This window comes from Cynocephalus volans, chromosome 4 (genome assembly GCF_027409185.1).
Source record: "Cynocephalus volans isolate mCynVol1 chromosome 4, mCynVol1.pri, whole genome shotgun sequence".
Classification (NCBI taxonomy): domain Eukaryota; kingdom Metazoa; phylum Chordata; class Mammalia; order Dermoptera; family Cynocephalidae; genus Cynocephalus; species Cynocephalus volans.
The window spans coordinates 168,316,472-168,335,158 of record NC_084463.1 but is presented as its reverse complement, the minus strand read 5'-3'; the positions used below and the strand labels follow the sequence as shown (position 1 = coordinate 168,335,158).

The 18,687-nt window shown below is 58.7% G+C and overlaps 2 protein-coding genes across 7 annotated transcripts; one reads left to right on the top strand and one right to left on the bottom strand.

Moving 5' to 3' along the window:
- Window positions 1-704: 704 nt before the first annotated feature.
- Window positions 705-9,449, top strand: TALDO1 (transaldolase 1). The gene is made up of 8 exons (XM_063094036.1): window positions 705-853; window positions 3,838-3,961; window positions 5,735-5,842; window positions 6,265-6,396; window positions 7,897-8,072; window positions 8,345-8,542; window positions 8,875-9,020; window positions 9,244-9,449. The coding sequence occupies exons 1-8, from the start codon at window positions 757-759 to the stop codon at window positions 9,274-9,276; spliced, it is 1,014 nt and encodes a 337-aa protein (XP_062950106.1). The 5' UTR covers window positions 705-756; the 3' UTR covers window positions 9,277-9,449.
- Window positions 9,450-12,723: 3,274 nt separating this feature from the next.
- On the bottom strand, window positions 12,724-18,471 carry GATD1 (glutamine amidotransferase class 1 domain containing 1). Of its 6 annotated transcripts, none has more exons than XM_063093728.1 (8): window positions 18,341-18,471; window positions 16,971-17,047; window positions 16,147-16,252; window positions 15,594-15,701; window positions 14,611-14,705; window positions 13,702-13,795; window positions 13,346-13,371; window positions 12,724-13,252 (listed from the first exon to the last, which is right to left on the bottom strand). In XM_063093728.1, the coding sequence occupies exons 1-8, from the start codon at window positions 18,402-18,404 to the stop codon at window positions 13,166-13,168; spliced, it is 657 nt and encodes a 218-aa protein (XP_062949798.1). In that variant the 5' UTR covers window positions 18,405-18,471; the 3' UTR covers window positions 12,724-13,165. The 6 variants fall into 6 exon arrangements, with proteins under 6 accessions (XP_062949798.1, XP_062949796.1, XP_062949795.1 ...); XM_063093725.1 differs by having other exon boundaries at window positions 13,163-13,252; window positions 13,346-13,457; XM_063093726.1 differs by lacking the exon at window positions 13,702-13,795 and having other exon boundaries at window positions 13,346-13,457.
- Window positions 18,472-18,687: the final 216 nt, after the last annotated feature.

Here is an 18,687-nt window from a genome sequence, read left to right as displayed (position 1 = left end):
ACAGAAAGACAAAGCCATAAAACCCGGCGTTTCTGTTTCCTGCGGCTGACTTTGTACAAAGAGCCCTCTGGACCCCTTCTGAACGTGGTGCTGCTTATTGGAGACCGATTCCCAGAAGCGGATTCCAGACAAGGAAGCACAGACCAGTCCTCATGGCTCTGCCTCTGTGCAGAGAAAACAAAACCACAGCCACCCGCTCCCTGCCTCTCGCACCCTCAGCGGTCCCTTCCCAGGAGCCACTGGGGTGGCATCGCGGGCAGGGGGCGCACGGCTGCGGGCAGCACCGCTCCTAGACGGCGCCGCTCCCAGGTGTGTCCCGGGAGCGTCTGGGGACTCTGTGTGCAGGCGGGGGGCTGCAGCCCAGGGCGCGGCCTCGGGATCAGGCCACCCGCTCGCCTTCTCCTCGTCGTTCTAACGGGCGATCGCGCTTGGGACCCTCCTGCCAGGGCTGCGCCGTACTCGGGGAGATTCCACCTGCCATAACCCGCGCCATGATCCCCGCGCGGCTGCGCCCGGCCCAAGCTGGGCTTCGTCTCCGGGGGCGTGGCCTTATCTTGGGGCGGGACTTCGCCTCCGGGAAGTGGTCTTGTCTTGGGGCGGGGCTTCGTCTCCAGGGGCGGGGTCTCGTCCCGGCGCGGAGGGGCCCGGGGCCGCGCTCTCCCGCGCCGCTCTCCGATTGGCCAGCGCCCGCGGGGCATTGTGGGCCGCCGCTGCCGCCGCTGCCGCTGCCGCTGCCGCCGCCGCCCGGGCCTCGCCATGTCCGGCTCCCCCGTGAAGCGCCAGAGGATGGAGTCCACGCTGGACCAGCTCAAGCAGCTCACCACCGTGGTGGCCGACACGGGCGACTTCCACGGTGAGGCGGGCGCGCGGCCCGGGCACACGCGCCTTCCGCCGGCGCCCCCAATTCCGGGACGCGGACCCTGTGGCGCGGCCGGGGCCGGGGGCGAGGGGGGTCGATTGTGGGGCCGGGGTCAGCGGTGAGAGGGGAGGCCTGCGGGGCCTGGGTCGGAGGTGAGGGGAGGGCAGCGGGGCCGGGGTCAGAGGTGAGAGGGGAGGCCTGCGGGGCCTGGGTCAGAGGTGAGGGGAGGCCTGCGGGGCCTGGGTCAGAGGTGAGGGGAGGGCAGCGGGGCCGGGGTCAGAGGTGAGGGGAGGCCTGCGGGGCAGGGGTCAGAGGTGAGAGGGGAGGCCTGCGGAGCCTGGGTCAGAGGTGAGGGGAGGCCTGCGGGGCAGGGGTCAGAGGTGAGAGGGGAGGCCTGCGGGGCCTGGGTCAGAGGTGAGGGGAGGGCAGCGGGGCCGGGGTCAGAGGTGAGGGGAGGGCAGCGGGGCCGGGGTCCGCTGCGCCCCAGGCGCGTGGAGTGGCGGCGAGACCGCGGCGCGGCCGGCGGCGCTGCACGGTGCGGTCCTGCCCGCGGGCGATGACAGCGGGGCAGGGCCTGAGCTAGTGCCGGGCCAGCCTTTGTCCGCAGAGCCCAGGGACTGGGAACGGCACTACCTGCTCTGCACACCTGTGGCACACGCGCTCCTCCTGTCGCCCAGTGGCACGGCCGCCGCTAGCCAGCGACCGTTTGTGGCAGGGTCCCGGCCGGACTGGACAGCCACCAGCCGGCCTCTGAGCCGGTGGGTAAAAGCCAAAGCGAAGGGCAGTTACTTTAGACTGTCCTGGGCTTGAGGTGTGGGTAGGAGAGAGCTCGGAAAATACAGGGAAGGAAAGGAGGGTTATACTGTTTATTCTTAGCTCTTCTGTCCTTTGCAGTGCAGAGCAGACGAGCCTCGTCTCTATGCTTTGCTGGGAACAAACTAGACTTTCCGGAAAATCATGAAGTGCCCCGTGGATATGGGTGCTGCGGGCACCTAATGCGGAAGTCGCTTCCTCTTTTCTGCTTTCTCACGGTGACTTGAGAAACAGGCTTTCGTTCCTCTTGGGTAACTGAGTAAGGGCATTGTTGATCTAGCAGAGCCTAGGAGGGTGACGAGGCACGTTTGGCCGCTGGCCTGGCACACTGGCAGCGTGCGCCGCCCCCTCGGACAAGACCCCGGGCCTGTGGAAGCCCTCCGTGCTGTGGGCATCCCGAGCTGGGGCTGTGAGGTCCTTCTCACCCTGCCCCTTGCAGTCCAGACCTTTTTGGAAAGACAACTATAAGAGAGTGTTGGGAAAGTGGCTGTACGTGTTTCTGCTCCTCGGCTCTTTCCCTTCTTAGCGCTCAGAAAAATTTGCAATGTTCGCTTAGTGGACAGAGCCCTTGTCCGCGGTGTTCCCTGCTGGCTGCCCACCAGCAAGAGCAGATGGTGCTGATGTCACCTCCACTACACCTTCTGGCAATGTGAGGCCCATAACCTGGGTTTTCCCAAGGCCGGTACCAGGAAGGGACCTGGGCAGTGCTTTTTGTGCCTTTTTTTTTCTTTTTAAAGAAGTCTCTAAACCCAACTGCTGACATTTTTATTTTCTTAATGAATATTAATTTTATTAAAAACGCATTTGTGAATAGTTTATATTCATAAATGTTGTGTAGTTGTAAATAGTGCATCAGGTTTATGATCTATATTTTGTGAAGTGAAAGTTCTTTTTTATTTTTTTAAAGATGAGCGGTAAGGGGATCTTAACCCTGGACTTGGTGTTGTCAGTACCACGCTCTCCCGAGTGAGCCACGGGCCCTGTGAAGTGAAAGTTCTTAACTCCGTGGGGGGCAGGGGTCGCAGGCCTTTTTGAAAATGTAATCGAAGCTGTGGATGCTCTTCCCAGAACAATACCCCCCTCCATTTCATGTTCAGTTTTAGGGTCCCTGGAGCCTGACCCCCATCTGTTGAACTTGATGGGTCTTGGTTTTGTTTTTAATTGTGGTGGAAGCAGTTTACCGAAAGCCAGCTTTATCAAGGGGTGATATTATACAATGAGATGCGCTGTTTTCAGTGGACTCTGGCACTCGCATACCAGCACCATGCCAGAGCACTTTTTCTTAACTTGTTATTTTGAAATAATTATGGACTCACAGAAGTTACAAAATTAGCCCATACAGTCCCATGAACCCTTCACCCGGCGTCCCCCAGTGGTGACATCTTACGTGACCATGGCATGGTGTCCAAACCAGGAAGTGGGCACTTGTACTGTTGCAGACTGCAGACCTGCTCAGGGCTCCCCCCTTTCCAGGTGGCATTGGGGTGGAGGGTCTATATGGCAGTTTCGTAACGTGTAGATCGTGTAACCACCACAACAGTCAGGATGCAGAGTGGTCCCTGTCACAGCCCCCTGTGCTCCTGAGGGCCGCCATGCCCCGGCAACCCCTGATGGGTTCTCTATCTCTATAGTTCTGTCATCAAAATACATTTGAAAATACTAATTTGCCAGATAACTTACTGAACCACTGATCTGAAACGATGGGCAGTTTGATGAATGTTGTGCCTGTTTGCCAGCCCTTCACATCCCCCTTCCATGTGGACAGCCTGGTCAGCGAGACGCAGGTTCAGCCCCGCTGGCTTCTTGGAATTCCTGGGTCGGCTACTGGAGAAGTTTAAAGAAGCAGCAAGCAGTCACTGTCACTGACTTGGAACCAGCGCCTCTTGTGGCGGTTTGGCTGCAGGAAGCCTGTGTTCTCTGTCATTCAGCTCTTGCAGGGGCATATGTGATCTTTAGGCATGTAGCCTTGGTTGGTGTTTTGTCATTGTGCAAACGGCCTCCTCTTGGCCAACCTTCTGCCATGGAGGTGTGAGGGGGTGTGGCTGCACCCTACTTTGGAAACACTGTCAGCTCTGCTGATGTCCTTGGGGCTTACAGGGGCCCATGGATGTCTGGTGGAGGCAAGCACCGCACTTACTTCCTGCTTTCAAAAATTACTTCCCCAGCCATCGATGAGTTCAAGCCCCAGGACGCCACCACCAACCCATCTCTGATCCTGGCTGCGGCACAGATGCCCGCCTACCAGGAGCTGGTGGAGGAGGCCATCGCCTACGGCAGGAAGCTGGATGGGTGAGTGCCCGCAGCCTGGGGGTCCCAACCAGGCTCCTGTGCTCATCTGCTTGCCTTGTTTCCCTCCCTAACTGAAATTTAGTTCTCAAATGTCTTGAACTCAAGGAAGGAAAGCTGTCCTTTTTGTTTAAGAAAGTGGTGTTTGCACGGAGTACACTGCACCCATTGTATGTGTAGTTCAGAGAGTCTTGTCAATGTGTACATCCTTATAAACACCCCCCCAGTCAAGACGCAGAACATTTGCAGCACCCCACAAGTTCCTCCTCCCCTTTTGTAATCAGTCTCCCCAGCTCTGGCAACCATTGGTCTGCCTTCTGTCATTTCACTATTTTTTTTAATGGCTTTATTGGAGTAAAATTCACCATCTCAGTGCTCAGTCCAGTGGGTTTTGGTAGATTTATGCAGTGATGCAGCTGTCACTGGATTCTGGCACCTTCTGCAGCAGGTTCCCGCTCCCTCACCCAGGCAACACACCTACTCTTCATGTCCTTGGATGTGCATTTACTAGCTGTCATTTTAAATTCTCTTCAGGGTGACAGTGCACAGCTGAGGAGGCAGCAGGCAGTGTGGGCCCATGTGGAGCGTGCCCCTTCCTGTTGCCTACTTCGGTCAGGTCTATGACTATGGTGATAGGCACTCTGGACACTGCATCTGGCTCCTGCTGTGCCCTGTGCACACCCTCCCCCATTTTAGCTAGCTTCCCTTTTCCTCCTGTTGTGGTGGTGGTGCACCCCCCGTGTCATCAGCGAGGCCTCAGCGCTCCTGGAATTAGATGATGGTGGTGCCTTTGCTGGGTGGGTGACACCAGATGGGGCCTACTCCTGCATCTGGCCAACCATGAGTTATACCCGCGAGCTTTGGCTGCAGTGGACTGGTGAGGGCCTTCGAATAGGGGTTCATTTTGGAACAGCATCATGCACTTCACCTGTGACCTGCCCAGGCAACTTCAAAGAGATTGAAAGATAATTTTTTGCAAGTGCCAAAAGATAGAGGCATCCAGTTTGGGATGACAAAAAGAGTTCTGGAGGTGGATGGTTGCACAGCATCGTGTGTGTACTTAATGCCACTACGCTGAATGAACTTAAATGCCACTACACATAGAAAAATGGTTAAGATGCAAAGCTTGTATTTCAACACAATGAAATGTTTTCAAAGAAAAAAACATAGGGAGAGGAAATTTAGCAAAGGAGTAATTTCTTTTATAGGCTCTTGTGCACTTAGTGGGAGAGGAAGAGGGATAAAGGAGGATAAAAGGGGCTGAGCCCGTGGCGCACTCGGTTGCGTGCTGCGCTAGCAGCGCGGCGACGCTCCCGCCGCCGCGGGTTCAGATCCTATATAAGGATGAGTGGTGCACTCCCTGGCTGAGCGCCGGTCACGGAAAAAAAAAAAAAAAAAAAGGAGGATAAAGGGCCACAAAAATTGATGAGATTTTGTAATGTTGAATATACTAATTATCCAGATTTGAGCATCACATATTGCACACAGGCATTGGTATTCACGGCTGTACTCCACAGATATGTACAATCAACTGTGTTCCAATAAAAATAAATATGTAAATAATAAAAATAAAACTGACAAATAAGTTAAAAAAAAAAAAAAAAGAATGTTGTGCACTTAAACCTCAGGAGGGGCTGGTTGGTCAGCTCCGTTGGTTAGAGCTGGTGCTGATAACACCAACGCCCAGGGTTCGATCCCTGTACCCACCAGCTGCCAAAATAGAAAAAAATAATCCTCACAAACTTCTAACCTAGTTTTTCTTCCTTTGAATCTCAGGTCACAAGAGGACCAGATTAAAAATGCTATTGACAAACTTTTTGTGCTGTTCGGAGCAGAAATACTGAAGAAGATTCCTGGCCGTGTGTCCACGGAAGTGGATGCGAGGTAGGGATGCTTCCTCCCACAGCAGAGAGGCAGCATGAGCAGGTGTCCCGCCCCTGGTTTCCGTGGGGGTGTGAAGAGTGCCTGGGATGAGGTTCCTTCCTCTCCGAACTCTCCCACAGTCGGTACTGATGACTTGGAGCTCCCTGTTTCGCTGCTGATCTCCAGCTTGTGTTTTTGTATAAAAATCCCAGCCTATGGATCGTGCTAAGGAACTATGGTTGTGAGGTTGGGTTCTGAATTGCTCCCGAGTCATTCTGCACACCTCAAGCTAGGGCACGGTGGCGGGGGGGGATTGGGGTCCTTGCTTACGGTGCTCAACCTGACTCAGCCAGGCACCCCACAACCAACATGCTCTTCCTTGGCGGGTGTCCTGCTGATGTGAGGGGTGTCGCTGAGGGGAATGTGCTCCCTTGCTTTCACAGGCTCTCCTTTGATAAGGATGCAATGGTGGCACGAGCCAGGCGCCTCATTGAGCTGTACAAGGAAGCTGGAATCAGCAAGGACAGAATTCTTATAAAGTTATCATCAACCTGGGAAGGAATCCAGGCTGGAAAGTAAGTGTCCCCCACGAGGAGGGAGCTGTCAGAGATTCTGCCTTGTTCTGGGAGCAGGGTCCGCAAGGCATCAGATGACTTTGACCCTCTTGTCCTGGGGATGGTCAGACAGGGGGATAGCAGCCTACAGCTCGGCCGCTGCCAGGTCTATCCTCTGCTCCAGGGCCTGCCTCTGCTTGCTGGCCTTTGGCTACAGAGGCTTTCCCAGGAAGTGCCATCCTAGCCCATGCAGCAGAAAGGAAAGCCTCCAGTTAACACCTGCAGGTCTTGTCTCTCAGTCCTCTGTCCTGATCAATGCTGGCCTAAATTTACATGGTTTTTTAAAAAGTAAACTATTGTTATATAAAATACATGCCGAGACAGAAGAAATAGAAAATATAAAAAACAAAGTAAAATTCCTCTGATGTTCTCACCCAGAAGTGGCCAGCACTAGCTATGCTTGAGTAACTTGTGTCACTGAGGTGTTTTGTGTGCGTGTGCGTGTGTTAGCGTGTTAGCATGTCCTACTGCCACACCCTGCCTGCAGCCACTGATCTGCTGACTGTGTGGACTGGCCTGTCCTGGACACCTCACGTAAAGGGAATTATAGTATGTGGCTTTTTGTGTCTGGCTTCTTTCACTGAGCTTCATGTGTTCAAGGTTCACCCGTGTGGTTGCACGTGTCGATGCTGCATTCTTTCTTATGGCTGTATGTTTTCGTTTCTTGTGGGTGTGTGCGTAGGAGTGAGTTGCTGTGTGACGCAGTAGTGCGGTGCTTGGCCAGTGGGGCTGCTGCAGACTGTTTTCCACCTCAGCAGTGCTATCCACGGTCCCCTAGTATGGTGTCAGCTCTGCAGCTGCACTTGAACACCCGTGTGGCCCCGTGGCAGAGGCACCTCTGAAGCTGGCCCCTGGGGAGGAAACTTGTGGCTGGAGGGGCCTGAGGGGAGGTTTGGCTGTGGCAGCCCATGCTCTGGCCACATGGCAGAGTGTGGGCACTGCTCTGTCCGTGGGGATCAACCCTAGGACGTCCACAGTGGACTGGGCTGGGCATCAGGCAGGGAGCCCAGTGTGGCCAAGGGGCTCCTTTCAGGAGAGGCCAGTGCATCATGGGCTCGCTGCCAGTGGCCCCAGGAATGGCTAGGGTGGCACAGGACAGGGATGGGACTGTGGTCAGATGACTCCATGATTTAAGCCAGGGAGCCGAGCCCGGCGAGTTCTGTGATGAGGTGAGAACCAGGCGCTTCTGGGCAGTCCCAGGTGTGTGGCACTCAGGACGGCTCTTGCCTTTGTCCCTGATGTGTGACGTGGGTATGACAAAATTCCACTCACTTGCAGCCCACTACCCAGATAAAGCCCTGCTGAGAGTTCCAGATTTTTTCTTAACAACAGGATGACCCTGTTCCTGCCGTTTCAGTTAAGAAATCATGAGCACCTTTGTGGGTTAACAGAGCAAGTGTCGGAGCAGCCTTTGGCCCAGGGTGGGTGCCCCTGGCTGTGCTCACGTGCCTGTCCCTGCAGGGAGCTCGAGGAGCAGCATGGCATCCACTGCAACATGACGCTGCTCTTCTCCTTCGCCCAGGCCGTGGCCTGCGCCGAGGCGGGCGTGACACTCATCTCCCCCTTCGTGGGGCGCATCCTTGATTGGCACGTGGCAAACACGGGCAGGAAGTCATACGAGCCCCTGGAGGACCCTGGTGAGCTGCCCTTTGAGGTAACGGAGTAAGGGGTGCAGCTCAGAGGCAGGAAGAGCCTCTGATGAGGCATGCCACTTCCCCAAGTGGGATCTGCCGGCATCAGAGCCGAGCTGGAGGCATGGGGTTAGTGCGGGGTCATGCAGAGGCGCAGGGTTGGTGTGGGGTCAGGCTGGGATGGCGGCTTAGGGTCTTGCAGTGGGGGGCGCTGGGAGAGTGGGCATGGTGGGCAGCTCTGCCTGCACCATCTTGGACACGGCTTGCTTTCCTTCCAGGGGTGAAGAGCGTCACCAAAATCTACAACTACTACAAGAAGTTTGGCTATAAGACCATTGTCATGGGCGCCTCCTTCCGCAACACAGGCCAGATCAAGGCACTGGCGGGCTGCGACTTCCTCACCATCTCGCCCAAGCTCCTGGGGGAGCTGCTCAAGGACAACGCCAAGCTGGCACCTGTGCTCTCAGCTACAGCGGGTAAGGCCTGGTGCCTGGCTTTGGTCACTGCGTAGGTGAGGCTGGCATAGCCCTGCCACCCTGCCCCCTGGGGTGATACTGAGGATCCTGCCATCCAAGGGGCAAGCTTGCTCAGGAGACAGGGGAGGCTGGGCAGAGGGCTTGGTTCTCCTAATGCATCTTGCTCAGATCATTGGCTGTGTTGCTCCAGGCCCAAGTCCCACCTCCAACATGAGTCTTGTGGGGCTAAAGGCTGGCCCTGGTGGGAGATGCCAGGCACAAAGGCCCAGGGACAGCTCTGAGCCTGGGGGGTTGGGGTGGGCGTGGTTGGCAGTGGTGCACATCTCCCTCAGCCCAGGCCAGTGACCTGGAGAAGATCCACCTGGATGAGAAGGCCTTCCGCTGGCTGCACAACGAGGACCAGATGGCCGTGGAAAAGCTCTCCGACGGGATCCGAAAGTTTGCTGCCGATGCCGTGAAGCTGGAGCGGATGCTGACGGTGAGTGCTCTGTGTGGGCAGCCACAGGCCTTGTTTCTGTGCTGCCCAGCGAGGGGCCTGCCTGGGACAGGGCACTTGGAGCCCAGTGGTGTTCCTGGAACTCAGTGGGTCCTGGCTCCTCTCTGGCCTGTGTGATGACCACTTGTGGTGCAGTCCCGAGGCCTGTCCCAGGCCTCTGCACGCAGGGCCGACCATGTGGCTCTCATCCCATGCTTGTTTCCAGGAGCGCATGTTCAGTGCAGAGAATGGGAAGTAGCGCAGTACCTGAGGCTGGAGCACACCCGTGCTGTCTTCACGTTGGGGCCTGATTGCACACAGCTTGTGACGAGTCTTGCATTGTTTTTACCCGTTGGAGCAGGGGACAGATCATGGATTCCTGATTTTATGTAAAATTTTGCCTAATGTATTAAAGCAGTCACTTTTCTTGTGCTCCGTGTCATTTTGCTGTCTCCATCCCCTCAGCATCAGCCGCCCCAGCTGTTGGCTGTGACCTGGATTGGGACTGGGAAGTGGGGGTCAAGAGCCCCCATGAGGGCCCTGTCAGGGTGACCAGGCAGTTACAGGCTTTGTCTTAGCATGAATACTGCCCACCCCACCACTGGGCTGCAACCTGGAAACCCAGGCCAGGAGGCCTTTGGCTTTGAAGGTGGGGATCTTCTGGGCATTTGCTCTGTGGCTGGCATCCCTGACACACCCAGGCTTGTAGGGTGCACTGGTGGAGTTGGGGGCAGAGGGTGGACAGGTGCAATGCCTGTTGGAGAGACAAGCGGCCCCAGGCAGGGCCTCCCACAGGACCCAGGTTCCTGTGTAGGGTAGTGGCGCCCCCTTGTGGGAACAGCACAGCACACACACATGCCAGTCTGAAACCCAGAGGGTGAGGCATGGCCCACTTTGCAAAGACACTTTTATTGCCCCAGAACTCTGTGTGCCACAGGCTGAACTGGGAAAGGCTTGCTGGAGGTGGTGGAAGGTCCACGGGGTAGCCTCTGTTCTAGAGACACTACAGGGCGGGTGAGGGAGGGATACACAGTCAAGGTCAGACTTCCTGGGGCATGGGGGCTCCAGGTCCCTCATCTGCCCAGCCTCCCAGGTGTGGACATGGAGTGCCCCAGGCCCCCTAGAGGCCAGCAGGCCCCCCCCCCGCCCTGCTCCAGGGCATTCTTGGGTGCCCCTCAGCCTCACGTCCACCTTGAGTCCCCCATTTGCTGGGTCTGGAGTACCTGGGAGGGTCTGGAGTGGTGTCCCAGCCCCCTCCCCAAATGCAGGAGCAGTTCTGGCTCACAGGAGGTAGCTCCAGCTTCTCCCCAAACCCACCAAGAGCTGTTCCACCTCAGACCCAGGCATCTGCCTGCCCTGGCCCCCTGTGCAGGGTGCTGAGTGGGGCAGCCCTGGGGCAGAGCAGCAGGCGGGGATGGCACCTCCTGCCCCCCGGCTCAGTCTAGCTAACCTGCCACTGCCTCTTGGCCAAGGCCTGCACAGGGCTCCCCACCACTCTCAGGCCCAGATCACACCGAGGCCTGCTGGGGTAACGCTTTTTGAGGCTGGGGTACCCCAGAGCATAGTGGGCAGAGCCTTCTGCACACACCCTGCCTCCGCTGGGCCCCCTCGCCCTCAGCAGGGGTGAACCAAGGCTTCCCACAGGAGCCCGGGCCTCTCACCCTGAGCTGCTCAGTGGGCTTTGTCCTGAGGGGATGTCAAGGGTCTCTGGCTCCCAACCTCGACAGCACCAGCGTCTGCAGGGATGGAGGCCAGCTCTGGGTGCCAGAGGACTTTGTGGCTATAACTCACAAAGCCTACCCACTTGTGGTAAGAATCAACAACCTTGGTACATGTCAGTTGTGCATGCCCGTCTGCCCCTACCCCCACCTGCAGACGACCACCAGGCCACTGCCTGAGACCCTCATGCTGAGACCTGATGTCTTGAAGACCCACTCATGTTGTACAACCTATCAGAACGTCATTCCTTCTATGGCCAAATAATACTCCACTCTGTGGAATCAGCATTACCCATTATTAAAGGACACTCCACTGCTAGTATCAATACTAAAACTATTGGTAATAACATTCCATTGCACAGAAACTACAATTCACCCATTCAGTATTGTGAATACTGCTGTGGACGTCATGTACCATTTCTATGAGGCTGTTTCTATTTCTCTTGAGTAGACGAGGAGTCTTGTTTTAAAACACGTGGGCATAAGGGGAAATCCTTGCCCACCCTGCTGCTGCCTTTCAGGGGTCTCTGTCCCCCTGATCTCCTCTTCCCCCGCCTGGGGGGCAGGCCCCTTGTCAGAGCCCACCTCACCACTTCAAAGCCACAGGCGCTTTGGCCTGGAGCTCTGCACTCAAGCACTGACCCGGCCCCTCGGAGGGGCTCACAACTGCTTTGTGAGTCCTTCATGATCTCCCCTGCTGAGGTCTGAGTATGTCCCCCAAATCCTTTTATGCTGAAACCTGACCCCCAAGTGATGGAATTAGGAGGTGGGACCTTTGGGAAGTAAGTAGGTCATGAGGGTGGAGCCACCACAAATGGGATTAGTCCTTATGGAGAGGCCCCAAGACAGACCCCCTTCACCCCTTCCACCACATGAGGACATGGTGAGGAGAAGACAGCCTCCCATGAACCAAGAAGCAGCCCTCTCCTGACACCATATCTACTGGTGCCTTGATCTTGGGCTTCTAGGCTCCAGGACCATGAGAAATAAATTTCTGTTGTTTATAAGCCATCTAGTTTACGGTATTTTGTTGTATCAGCCTGACGGACTAAGACATTAAAGCATGATCTTAATTTTTTTTTTTTTTTTTTTTTTTGTCGTTTTTTCGTGACCGGCACTCAGCCAGTGAGTGCACCAGTCATTCTTATATAGGATCCGAACCTGCGGCGGGAGCGTTGCCGCGCTCCCAGCGCAGCACTCTACCAAGTACGCCACGGGCTCGGCCCCATGATCTTAATTTTTTAAAAAATAAGTTTCCATCCAGAGATGTCCACACCACACCGTGATAAGGGAAGACCGGGACAGACCAAGGCCCCACAGCAGTGCTGAGCAAGCTCCTTCCTGAGCTGGTCTGCAGACACGCGAGGCTGGAAGGACACGGCCTTCAGGGTGGGATGGGGCTGCCTTGTTTCCTTCTTCCACTTGGTTCTGAATTTTCCTCACTGAACAGTTTTATGATCACGAAGGGGCTCACTGGCACCGGGAGCCATGCTGGTGTCAGGGAATGGCCGTGGTTGTCAGTCAAGCCAAGATGGGGAGGAGGGTAGGAGAAAGGGAGATTCAAACTAGGGGGTAGGGGACAAGCGAGCCTGAGCCTCCCGGGAGGCCATACTCTGGGGCCAATGGGCAGCTCGCCAGAGGGCTGCAGCCCAGGGCAGGTGCCAACTGGCCCGACAGCCACCTCGGGCCCCAGCAAAGGCCTGTCCAAGGCCTGAGAGGCAAGGACTCACTGCCACCTGTGCCAGCGCCTCCTACGGGCCAGCAGCCGTGTCTGCTCTTCACAGCAGTGGCTGCTGCAACCCAGAAGCAGTACTCTCTTGTGGTTAAGACACGGCGGTGCAAGTGACATTTCCCACTAAACGTATTTCTCCCAGTACGTAGATGGGATGGGGTAACATCGCTGTGTCCACCCCAAGGTGCCCCCAGTACCACCCCCAGTGCTTATATGGGGCCTCCATGAGGTTCTGAAACCACGCAGCAGGCAAGGGTTAAATTAGGGCAGATTTCTTCAGCAGGAAAGTGCAGCCAGTACCAGCCAGCTTATGGGCTGGGGGCTGTGGTTACCAGAATATTCCAGTCACTTCTGGCCAGGCAAGAAGTCATGCACAAGCTCCAGCCAGCTGGTCCTTGCACCCAACCAAGGCTAATGGGATGGGCAGGCAGAGGGCAGGCCACAGCAGGGCCTGTGAGTGTTCTCAGCACTCCAACCAGTTCTCTCTGGAACACTCAACTCGGAATTCCAGAGGACCACTGAGCAGCCAGCATGGTGCCCTTGGCACCCAGGGCCCTGGTCTCCATTCCCACCAGAGGAGGAGATGCTGGGAATCACGGGGCTTGGCCCCTCCATGAGCGCTGACACCCTTAGGGCTGATTCCTGGAGCCTCCAACAACCCCACGGGGCCAGGCCGGGTTGTCATCAAGGGCCTCTCGTCAGGAGGAAGGAGGCTGCAGTCCAGCTGCCTCTGGGGATGCCTGGGCTGTCTCGAGGCAGCTGTGTCCACCCAGCAGGCTCATTTCCTATGGACGGTCACTTGGTCAAGGCTTGGGCACCAGCACAAGGGCAGGTCACGAGGCAGGAACCACCCGCAGCCCCTACCCCGGAGTCCTCACCGGCTGCCGCAGAGGAAAAGCAGGTTCTGCACAGCGGGGACAGTGGAGTTGGCGTTCTGGCCCGTGACCAGGTGGCGGTCCAGCACAACATGCACAGCGTCAGGCTCGCTGGCTGAGGAGCCGCGAGGGCACAGGCTTCAGCCGGTGCCCCAAGTCCCAGCCCACCCACGGAGAGGGGTCCTGAGCTCCAGGTGGGCTCTTGCAGTCAGCAGGTAGGTCAGCCTGCCTGGGTCTGAGCCACTGACCATGGGGGACGAAAGACACACCCAGGAGGCTGGCCTGGCTGGCTCCCCCCAGGCTGCAGCAGGCAGCCCTCACCCTGTCTCCTGTGAGTGGGGGGCACCTCCCAGGCTCACCGCTGAAGCAGGCGCCTGAGTCCTTCACGAAGTCCTCCACGATGAGTGGCAGGCGAGCGAAGCCGGGTGCCCTGACGAGCTCGTACACAGAGGGCTGCAGGAGGAGCCCCTGAGCCAAGCCCGCCCACCCTGCCCAGCTCCCGCCCTGTCCCAGAGGCTGGCCCCAGGGGCCAGGCAGGTCAAATCCGAGTGGGGAGCCTCACCTACCAGCCTCCCACTTTCCTGCAGTGAAAGCTGGCGTCCCCAGGGCAGCAGGCTCGCGGCCATCCCCACCTCAGCCTCTGCACCTGCTGCTCCCACACAGTCCACACTTCGCTGCCCTCAGGCCTCACATCTGTAGGGGCTAATGTCCCCAAGGAAATGCCTCACCAGGCTCTTAGCACCACTTGGCACATGCGAAGGCTGTGGAGTCCCCGTCCTCGTCCCAGGCTGTCAAGGGGCAGAGCAGGCGGCACAGAGGACTGCCAGCCTCGGGGGACAGAGCCCTCCACAATGCCTGTCTGGGCAACAACAGTCACCTCCACCCATGGGCATGTCTGAGAAGGTCCCCAATCCCTATTACTGCAGGCCACCCTCTTCCCTCAGGACACATCTTGAACTGGTGCTTCAAGAGTAGGCTCTGGCTTAGGGCCCAAATCCCCTGTACTGATCAGCCACCAAAAGAAAAACAAAAGAGGGCCCCCAGCCTGCCCATGCCTCCGCCACTGCTTTCATAGGCCTATGCTTGACAGACAGCTCTGGTCCCAGGTGCCCCGAGTCACGAGATACATGCTCTCAATTCAAGAGAACAAAGTAGCCTTGGAGATATGGGGACAGCAGGGAGATGGTGCCAACGGCCCCGGTGCCAAGGGAATCTGCTCCAGGTGGTACTTGACCCAGGACCCTGGCCTCTGCCTGCGAGGTACTCACCCCAGTCAGACTGTAGCCACGGAACACCCAGGACCTGTCCTCGCTGGTGGCACAGCACAGGGCAGCAACGCCATGGCCGACAGCACAGATGGGCTCTGAAAGCAACACCGCAAGGCGGGCCTGAGGCTCTGGACCACCCCTACCCCACCATGGAGCGCCCTGCAAGCCACCCTTCTCTCTTGGGACAAACCCTGAGCTGTTGCTTCCAAACTAGGCTCTGGCTTAGGGCCCAAATCCCCTCAGGTTTTGGTGCCTGAGAAACATGCACAGCGAAGAGAGTCCCAAAGCTGCTCCAGGTCTGTTCACCAAACCCCAGGACATGACACAGCCACCGCTCCCCTTGACACCGGCTCCAGCTGCACAGCAGAGCCATGGCAACGGCCCTCGGTGGCCTGGCTCCTCCCCAATGGCTGCCTGGCACCGTCCCCACGGCTAGGGTGGCCATGGACAATTGCTGCCTGTCCAGGCCCAGCTGGGGCGGAAGGCCCCACTCCCCTGACAAAGAACACTGTGCCCTGTGTGAGCCCCGCCCATGTGCATCACAGCCCTGCCCTGGCCAGGGCAGCCTTCTTCCCAGCCCCTGCAGTCTCAAGCCCCGCACTTGCCCACCAGGCACCAGGCCAGCACCATGCCTCCCTGCCGTGGAGGGGCCATGAAGGCACAGCCACCAGCTCCCTCGAGAGCCACCATAGAGGTCATCAGGGCAGTGACCAGATGAGCACAAAGGGGTGGTCCCTCCCTGGTGCGTGTGGACGGCAGAGTGGTCAGAATCTTTGAGGCTCTCTACACCTTCCCTGTCTGGCTCGTGAAATGACCCAACATTTACTGCCCTCGGTCCTCCCCACACAGCCACTGTGGTGGCCTGAGCAGAGGTCCACAACCCCACCCCTCCCCAAGCATCTTCCCTCCTCTCCTCCACTGGAGACGCACTTCTTGTGAATGTGCATGTCCACCCTGGCCCCTGAGTCCCAGGGGTCACCTACTGCTCTCGGAGTGGAAGTGCTGCAGGATACGGGCCAGCGACCCGCTGCTGGCCAGGTCGGCCAGGGCCCCAGGGCAGCTGGGGATCAGGAGGGCGTGGTACCGGGCACCTGTGTGAAGACCACAGACCATGCTTCAATCGCAGAGCAATGGCCCCTGCGGAACAAGGCCCAAAGGCACAGCCAGGGCTGACCCTCCACAGGGACCAGCTGGTCTCCTCTCTGCTCTTGCCAGGTGGTATCACCTGGCACTTCTACATGGTCTGCACTCCCGAGGGCCCCGCAGGATTCCAATGGGCCAGCCCGACTCCCCAGTCTCCAGGTCCACCCCCTCTCTTCCTCAGAAGAGCTTGGGAACTCAGGAGCCTAGGATGTGGGATGAGGGGCAGCCTTGAATGGTCACAGCTTTGCAGGAAGCCGCAGGGTGGCTTCAGAGCAGAACTAAGGAGCACACTGAAACCCCAAAACCCATGTGAAACCCCTGAACCCCCAAGGTCTCAGGCGCCCTGTCCCAGGGGAGGGGTATGTCCTCAGGTGGGGAGCGGTCCCGGCCCACCATCGATGGACTCAAGCTTGGCGGGGCTGGCGTAGGCCTTGAGGCGGAAGTCCTGCACCCAGCGCGCACTGCTCTCGGTCACGTCCACGAAGTCCATAGCCTTCCCCTGGAGGAGCAGAGCCCGAAGGCCGAGTGTCAGCGACAGGATGTCCCTGCTGACGGCTCACAGGAGACTGGAAACACTGAGATCTGTAACCCCATGGCAGCCCCTTGGGCCACAAAGGCACTGACTGCCCAGACACGCTCACGGCATCCCCGGGCAGAGGCCTCCTGCGGCCACTGTGCCATAAAGACGAGCCTGTCCCAGCAGCCACCAGGCAGGGCCAGGCACAAAGGACCACAGCTGAGGAGGGACCAGTGGGCCAGACCCCTGTGTGAGCCCAGCGCCATCCCACATCCATATCGGCACACCCCGAGGTCTAGCCGCAGGCTCCCCCACACCCCCACTCCCTCCTAGTCCTCAATCCCCTGCCTATAAAGCAGCAGCAATTATCCCACCCACCTTGGAGGTGACCTGGAAATGTGCAAAGGGATACACACAAAAGCCATCCTTGCTGTGACCTATCTACGTCTGACACTCCTGGGCCCCATGCCAGAGGGTCGAGAATTCCTCCAGTGGAAACATCCGTGCACGTCCTCACGCTGGGCCTAGCCTCATCTGCTGCTCGCAGACCCACGGGAAGAGTGGGGTCAGAGCCCAGGACTTAAGGAAGCTACTGGGGCTTGGCTACAGACCCCCCCCACCCCAAGCCATCTGCCTTGCCCCTAGAGAAGTGGGGACCCTGAGCTTCCAGTGTGTGTGGGGTGGGGGTGGCTGGACTTACCCCTGGGGTGGCTACCTGCAGGTTGAAGGCAGCACTGGCCAGCGTGAAGCAGTGGAGGAAGGACTGGGCAGACACACCTGAAGGAGAAAGTCCCTGGTGGGCGTGGACATGACAACAAAAGTGCCCACCCCAGAGGCAGGAGGCAGGGAGCTGCCCAGACTCCCCGGGCTGCTCCTGGTCTCAGAACCACCCCGAGGAGCAGCCCCTCTCCCCAATCCTGCAGCCCACTTCCCCCAGCCCTGGGGCTGGGGCTGCCACCATTTGGGTCCAGAAGACAGAAGGTCAGAGGGTGTAAGCCAACCAGTGGCCCTGCACCCCCAGGGTGGGCTCTCACCCCAGCCTGGCCCCTCCACCTCCCATCCCCCAGCCAGAATTAGGGACAGAACCCAGCCCACCTCAACTGTCCCTACCCTACCCCCACCCTCCGCCCAAGCCTCACCCCACCCTCACACATGGCCACTAGAGGCCTTTCCGGAAAGTAAACATAAGTGTCAGGTTCCCACACACTCAGCTCACCCACTCCCTGACCCATCAGAGACAGAGGCCCCCACGCCCACACCCCGAGCTCAGCCAGGGAAGGGCGGCAGTGAGCAGAGCCTGTCCCCATGGAGGTGGGGCTGCGGCAAGAGTGTCCCGGACAGTAGGGTATGTCCTGGCTCCTCCGCACACCCCCAGGGGGGACACTCACGCTCCCTCTCCTCACAAGGGCTACAGGATTCTGCCCCTCCCACCACGGTGTTCCCAGCTCCCTTCTGTCCATCAAAGGCCCTTTCAAAAAACAACTCGACCACACACCCAATCCAGAAGGTTCCAGGCTGCCAGGGACGGGGGTCCCGCCAGGAAAAGCACACGGCCCTGCCCACCGCGACCGCTGCATCTCTTTAGGTGGTGTAATACACATCCTTCTACGTTTTTTAAAACGTAGAACCCAACTTCTCCACCTCACTTTCATCTGTACTCTCTCTTACCAATTAACACACTCACCGGAAGATGTCCACATACCACACCGCCCTCAGCCCCCTCCCGAAGCACTGTCCCCACCCCGCGTCCTCACCGTGCTTCCCCGAGGACGGCCGGCCCGGCGCGACCCTTCCTCGCCCTGCCTGCTCCCACCAGGGCCGCCGGTGAGCAGCGGCAGCCCGCGGACCCACGACCCCCAGGCCCACGTCGAGGCGCGGACTTCCGGCGCGAGACCCCGGTCTCCGGCCACACTCCCGGGCCGGACTTCCGGCGGGAGACCCCGGCCCCACCTCCCCGCGGCGTGACCCCGGGCTGATCCCGCCGTGACGGGGACGAGGGCTCGAGATGGTGCCGAGCAGCAGCTGCCCCGAGGGAGAGAGGAAGGACTCGCTGCCTGGGCCGCGGCTCACCTTCGGTGGCACCGCTGGCCACGAGGAGGCAGGCGGGCCGGCTCGGAAGCCGCTCGGACGCCATGGCGCGGCGGGCCCGGCTCTGTCTGCGCGTGCGCGGTGCGAGCCTGCTGAGGGGCGGGGCAGCTGTGTGAGGGCGGGGCGTGCGTGCTGAGGGGCGGGGCGGCTGTGTGAGGGCGGGGCGTGCGTGCTGAGGGGCGGGGCGGCTGTGTGAGGGCGGGGTGTGCGTGCTGAGGGGCGGGGCGGCTGTGTGAGGGCGGGGCGTGCGTGCTGAGGGGCGGGGCGTGCGCGCTGAGGGGCGGGGTGCGCGGACGGGCAGCCTCGGGTCAAGTGCCGCGGCGGCTCGG